This window comes from Pyrus communis, chromosome 12, assembly GCF_041283825.1.
Source record: "Pyrus communis isolate YQ-2024b chromosome 12, ASM4128382v1, whole genome shotgun sequence".
Lineage (NCBI taxonomy): Eukaryota > Viridiplantae > Streptophyta > Magnoliopsida > Rosales > Rosaceae > Pyrus > Pyrus communis.
Window position 1 is genome coordinate 22,327,633 of NC_142576.1, and position 7,292 is coordinate 22,334,924.

The window sequence follows — 7,292 nt, forward strand, 5'->3', positions numbered from 1 at the left end:
TTAGGGGGCGTTTGTTTGCCCTTACTAAGTTGGACTGGACTGGACTGGACTAGCTATTAGTCCAATACTGTGTTTGTTCCATGCTGGGACTAACATTAATGAGACTAAAGGGGACTAGCATGGACAAAACCCTTCACTAAGAGGTCTTAGCGAGACCCCCCAATAACCATGGGACTAGCTAAGACTATCCTCTCTTTCTCGTCCTCGTCATGCTCAACGACCACTCCCGACAGACTCCTCTTCATATCCGGTCACCTAGATCAATCATTAACTTTCCGACTCTCTTTCAGATCCATTTCACAACCAACTTTCATATAAAATATACCAAATTGAAGCTGGGAGTGACAAGATTACGATTTTACCTGAATCGAGGCTAAAATGTGGTTGAATGTGGCTGGAAAATGGCCTGGAAGTCTTGGCCTGTTTGGGCTTCTTCAAATCCATGACAGATTCGAGCATTCAAAGCTAAGATCTCGGTCCAGGGATGGTGATGAATTTTTTGGCGGTGCTAACTTCATCCAATTTAATGAGGGTTGGCCGGAAAACACATCGGGAAACCTGCAACTCGTCGGGAAAATTGAAGCCGTGAGGTTCTGTTTGAACAACGCATAGCTAGAGAGGGAGGGAGGACAGAGAAATAGAGACTTGAATCAATAAGGAGTTTGACCAGGAATGAGAAAGAGACATGAATTGAGAGGTCGAAGAGGAAAAAAAGAGGGAGAGGGTGGGACGATGAGAGAAGAGGAAAAGAGTGGGACGGAAATGGTAGGAAAAGATGGAGAAAAAGATAAGATCATAATAAAATATTAATAATTTATATATTAAATAATATAATATTAGAATTTGTTATTATCCAGCTTCTTAGTCCAATACTGCACCAAACGCTTCACTAAGTTAGTCCAGTTTAGTCTAGTCTAAGCCAGTCCAACTTAGTCCTTGAAGCTAATCCAGTCCGAGATAGTCCGGCGCAACAAACGCCCCCTTAATGGACTTGGTTCGCTCTTGTAGCGAACTCTGCGGCTAATTTAGTCGCCTCGCTAGCTGTGAAGAAGACATGCCCAGAAAATTGGGTCAATCAACCTCCGTCTTCTCTAATCTTCGCGTTGTCTCGTGATGGGCTGGCATGTCCTCCGCCAGCTTCATAGACTCTAGAATTACTCTTAGTTTGTACTTATGGGAGTTTCCTTATTTTATCTATGTACGTTTGTTTTGGGGTTTCGGCATTGTTTTTGCCGTGAACACCTGCACTTTCTATGTCTTGGCTTCTCTTAAGCAATTAATAATATCATACTCGTATTTTAATTAATAGATAGAACTCACATGTATCAAGTCCAAGCTCAAGTCACTATTAACAATAAAGTTACAAGAATCGAACTTAAAATGTCTAATTTGTATATGCAAAAATCAAACTTATTTAAACAACTGTGAACGTGTTTAATTTACATATTTGAAGGCAATAAGTTAACGTGTATTGCGTTATGTTGAACTGAAAACAAAATTTTAAATTTTCATCATAGAAAACATCTTTAAAAAATACAAAAAACACAGATGCATCATGCATTGCCAAGTCAACATAAGACGGAGCATGCTGCACAACATTTTACAGCACTATAACAACCCCCAGATGACTTAACAACCACAAAGAGACAGTAGACTTTGAAGAAATTATAGTGTGCGTTACAGACCAGGGCAACACAGCCTATCCTTATTACGACTTTTAGATTGTATGCGTGTATTTAATCAGTTGATAAGGATATTTAATCGTTTCTTTATTTTAATTTAACGTATTTTTTCATAATAATTATTTATTTATATTTTTATACAAATAATAGTGAGAAAGAAGATAATCGAACTTTGAACCTCAGGCTCAGGTCATGCAAGGGCATCGTAGAAAAAAAAAATGCAGAATTAGGTTTTGTTATACGGTATACAGAATATCGGTATGGGTACAGAGTAGAGAGTATAAACTTAACCGTAGGTGGAAAATTTAACCCAAGTAAACAAAAATGGACCCGACCCGACCCAACTCAACCTTTTCTCTTACACTAGCAATACAAACTACAGACACAATTTCCTCATTCAAACCCTCTCCCGTGTACTTTCTCTCTCTAAAATCCACTCCCTGTCTCTCTCTACAAAATTTTCATACCCAACTTAACGGCATATTCTCTCTCTCTCTCTCTCTCTGTTCTTCCTCCCACTTTTCTCGGAAAATCCTTCACTGCAAACCCAAAAGCTCCATCGGAATTATTTATTTTCCCGGGAACCAAACAGCCCCCAGAGAAAAATTTCAATTCGGATTAAGGGTTGCTTTTCGCAAATTATCTTTTCTGGGTTGGTGGGTCGGTGGGTAGGGACTGATTCAGAAGAATGGTGGTGAAGATGATGAGGTGGCGGCCGTGGCCGCCTCTGACGACGAAGAAGTACGAGGTGAGGCTGGTGGTGCGGCGGTTGGAGGGCTGGGATCTGGTGCGGGAGGGTGCAGGCGGGGCCGGTCCACAGGACCAAGAGAAAGAGGACAAGTGGACGGCGGAGATTAGGTGGAAGGGATCCAAGGTCAAGGTTGGGGCTTTGAGCTCTCTCCGGCGCGCCGTCGTCAAGAGGAACTTTACCAGAGAGGTCGAGGCTTCGTCCCAAGACGGCGTCGTTTCCTGGGACGAGGAGTTTCACAGCGTTTGCACTCTCTCGGCTTACAAGGACAATGTATTTCACCCTTGGGAGATCGTATTTACTGTGTTCAATGTAAGTTTTGATTTTTCTTCTTCGAATTTTTGCTTCGATCTTTCTCAATTTTTTTTGTAATTTGTAATTTAATAATTAAATTTTTGGTTTTAGAGAAATTATTGTGAAATTAGCTTGAAATTAGAGACATGGTTTTGTGAATTTAAGCTGACATAGTTAATTTTTCTTGTAATTGCTGTTGCTGTCATTTGATTTGGACGGATGATTTGTTTTGATTTTTGTTCTTGGTTGAAAAAAATAGTCTCTTTGAATAATCAAAGGGTTTGGATTGATGAAGTATTTAATTATGAATTTAATTGTGTCAATTTTCGGCTATGGGACTTTTTCGGAGGATCATTGACCGGAGGGTCTTTCACACGACTGATAGTTTACTGATTAAGTTGGGGAAGGGTTATTGGAAATGATATCCTGATCCCTCAAGGTCCCATAAGTTTTACAAGTGTATGAATAGTTGCTTCAATTGCGCATTTGTTGGTTCAAATCGCTGCAAATTGTAATCTGGTTTTCACTTAGGTTGCATGATTGGTTTGAATTCAACACCTCTGTAATCAGAATTGGTTGTTTTGTTATGGGTTTTCCGCAATTTGGTGCCTAAAAGCAGATGTATTTTGTGGAATACCATTTTTTTATATCGTTTTGATATTTTCTTTTTCGATCATTTGATTTTTGGTAAATTTTGATTACCATTTATTAGAGAACTAACTTTTAAGGTACAATTATAATACAGGGTTTGAATCAAGGTGCCAAAAGTAAGGCTCCTGCTGTTGGAAAGGCATCAGTGAACCTTGCTGATTTTGTTTCGGAAGCTGAACAGAAGGAGCTTGAGTTACACATCCCCTTCACCTCATCTGGTCCTGCTGCTGAACTTTGTGTATGTTCCTCTCAACTAGTTTCCAGTTCTTTCTTCTTCGACATGTGATATCCTTTCTTGGTAGAAATTAGTTTGGTCCCGCTGCTGCTTAACTTTCTGAAGTTCTGGAATTTCTGATCTCAAGTTCTGCTAAATTTTCAGATATCACTCAGCTTATTGGATCTGGGAACTACTCAGGAAATTACCGAGCCAGTGGAGAGATCAATTTTGCCTGTTCAATCACCTCCTCAGTCAGCAGAGACTGTATCGCCAGAAAAAGACGAGCTTTCTGCTCTGAAAGCTGGTCTTAGAAAAGTAAAAATTTTCACAGAATATGTGTCTGCCAGAAAAGCAAAAAAGCCCTGCCGTGAGGAGGATGGCAGTGAGGGCAGGTGTTCTGCTAGGAGTGAGGATGGTGATTATAATTATCCTTTCGACTCTGAGTCACTTGATGAGTTTGAGGAAGGTGAATCAGAAGAGGTCAAAGAGGATTCCAGCGTTAGGAAGTCATTCAGTTATGGCACGCTGGCTCATGCAAATTATGCTGGAGGATCAATATACTCCAATATGAGAATCAACGATGAAGGTGAGGACTGGGTTTACTACAGCAATCGCAAATCAGATGTGGGATGCTCACAAACTGAGGAGTCCACTGCACCAGTCTCTGACCCGCCTGCAAGTTCAAAACGAGGCTTACTATCTTGGAGGAAGAGAAAGCTGAGCTTCATCCGGTCTCCTAAAGCCAAAGGAGAACCTTTGTTAAAGAAGGCCTATGGTGAAGAAGGTGGTGATGACATTGATTTTGATCGTCGGCAGCTTAGCTCTGATGAAATTCTATCTCTTGGGGTAAGTATCCACTTCTAATTCCTCTTGTGCTTATGGTTTAATGAGATCTTGGTGTTGTCATGATCGTTTTCAGCATCTTGTAGTTAATTTCTGTCAGAGTTCTTAAAAATAAAAGTTAGTTGCTTAAGTTCTGATTATAATTAAATACAATTTGGCAGTGGAATAAGACAGAGGAGGATTCATCTGCTAATCGGTCGTCAGTGTCTGAATTTGGGGATGATAATTTTGCCATCGGCAGTTGGGAGCACAAGGAAGTGACAAACCGCGATGGACACATGAAGCTTCACACCCAGATCTTTTCTGCTTCTATTGATCAACGGAGTGAGCGAGCAGCGGGCGAGGGTGCTTGTACAGCTCTGGTTGCAGTGATTGCTGATTGGTTTCAGAATAACCAAGAGCTCATGCCCATAAAGTCCCAGTTTGACAGTTTGATTCGAGAAGGCTCATTAGAGTGGAGGAATCTCTGCGAAAATGAGACCTACAGGGAGCGATTCCCTGACAAGCACTTTGATCTTGAAACAGTCCTTCAAGCCAAAATACGTCCTCTTTCTGTAGTTCCTGGGAAATCTTTCATTGGGTTTTTCCATCCTGAGGTTGTGGACGAGGGACGCTTTGACTTTTTACATGGTGCAATGTCATTTGATAACATTTGGGATGAGATTAGCCGTGCTGGATCAGAATGTGTTAGCAATGGCAAACCTCAAATTTACATCGTCAGCTGGAATGACCATTTCTTCATTCTCAAGGTTGAAGCTGAAGCTTACTACATCATCGACACATTAGGGGAGAGGCTCTATGAAGGGTGCAACCAGGCCTATGTCTTAAAATTCGACAGCAACACGATAATTTACAAAATGAAAAATGTTGAACAATCATCTGATGATAAACTGACAACCAGTGATCAACCAATTGTGGTGGCAGAAGCAGGCGAATCTAGAAACCAGCAGGTCAATGCAAAGGAAGAAAAATCTACAGTAGAAGCAGAAATAACCAAGTCAGAGGAGCCGAAGGAGGAAGAGGAGGTGGTCTGTCAAGGGAAGGAGTCCTGCAAAGAGTATATAAAGAGCTTCTTGGCTGCAATTCCAATAAGGGAGTTGCAGGCGGATCTCAAGAAAGGACTAATGTCGTCCACGCCTCTTCATCAACGGTTACAGATTGAGTTCCACTACACCCGGTTACTAAAACTGCCTTTGGCTGCTCCAGCAGTAGAAATGACCGCAGATGCTTCACAAAGTCACGAACTTTCAACAACAGAGGTTGCAGCATAGGAGAAACGTAAATTGTAGGAAGTGTGATTACTCTAACTGTATTTTCGCTTATTTTTAATCGCTTTTCTTTCAACTGAGTGTCCTTAATTGGAACTGGATTAACCGATAGGAAACCGCTTAAGCGTTTTGAGGGTCATGGGAGAGGTAACTGCTGTGTGTTTCTAAGTTAGGCTGGAAAATGAAAGTGTAAGTTTCTTCTGTTTGAGGTTATGTTTGTTATGTTATGTCATATTAACTTGCCTAATCTCACTGGGAAATGAGTAATTCTGAAACATGACCCTGTAATTTCTCTTTCAGTTGACTGAGATGTGACTTTTTACCGATGTTATCCAAATTTTACTTTCATGGCTTTTAACTTTTGCAGTTTGATGTGGTGAAAATCCAACCATTCTGTTGTGCAGGAACTTTGTGATTCCAATTTCCCCTATGATTTCTGATAGCTTTTTATAACAGTTGAATTGCAGTTTGAGTCCCTATAGTTTACTTGGATTTTCATTTTTATCCTTTTATAGTTTCATTCGGTTAGCTTGATCCGTTAACTGAGGTAAAATTTCTTCAACTTGAGTTTTTGGAATGAGAAGATGTGTACAAAAATGATGGAATAATAAACTTGGCTTGTTTGGACTGCTAATGTAGAAAACATTTGAGTGCTAGAAATACTTTTAGTATACACATTCTGAAAATGCTTTTTGAAAAAACACTTAGAAGTGCTTCCTAAAAAAACACTTAGTTAGAGTTTCATAAAAAAAAAAAACCTTTCTACAATGCAAAAGCAGATTAATTGTCTTGCCAAACATAGTTGGAAACAATTTTGGTCATTTCACAAGCAGTCTCAAACATGACCTTAGTTGATAGATAGATCATAGATCTAAAGGAAAAGAAAACACGACGAATATACATGGCAGAAATGTAATAACAAAAAAAAAAAAAAAAAAAAGGATGGAAGTGAAAATCTGAATAAACTACAGGGACTATCAGTGCAATTTATCCCTTGGTCAACAATGCATATTTGATTGATGCCTAGATATTCCATTCTCTATGTTTGTCGTAAAATCAGACAATCCATCCCCAAATTCGGTGCATCTCATTAGCTGTAAAGATGCAAAGGGAAGACTCTTCCGTGAGGTAAAGGATAATATTAGAGAGACCAAATTTGTAAATAAAATGATATGTCACTATTAAGAAATAAGCACGTTAATCGATATTTAATTAATCATCCAATCATCAGCAATCATATCATTTGGTTTACAAATTTGATTTAAAAAACTTAATCTCCTATCTTAAGAAAATAAATAAAAAATAAAAAGAAAGAAACAAAAAGATGGATGATGAGGCTTCCAAGTTTTGGTGTTGGAAACACGCAGGCTGTGTTGGAGGAAAAGTTGAGGTCTGGAATTGTTTCCACCACTAGGGCACTACTACTACTACCTAAAATAAATAACATGACATATTTTATTAGGGTTGGCCATTTGCATATGGCATCATTCAATTGAAGGCATGTGGTGTTTGTTATTAGGGTTTTTCTTTGGAATTTTGCCCCCCCCCCCTGTAGTGCACGTTGAGAATCTATGGATTGTTGGTACAAG

At 39.5% G+C, this 7,292-nt stretch overlaps 1 protein-coding gene across 1 annotated transcript; it reads left to right on the forward strand.

Moving 5' to 3' along the window:
• The first annotated feature begins 2,062 nt into the window (after positions 1-2,062).
• Positions 2,063-5,978, forward strand: LOC137745146 (uncharacterized). The gene is made up of 4 exons (XM_068485040.2): positions 2,063-2,742; positions 3,470-3,613; positions 3,755-4,438; positions 4,597-5,978. The coding sequence occupies exons 1-4, from the start codon at positions 2,371-2,373 to the stop codon at positions 5,704-5,706; spliced, it is 2,310 nt and encodes a 769-aa protein (XP_068341141.2). The 5' UTR covers positions 2,063-2,370; the 3' UTR covers positions 5,707-5,978.
• Positions 5,979-7,292: the final 1,314 nt, after the last annotated feature.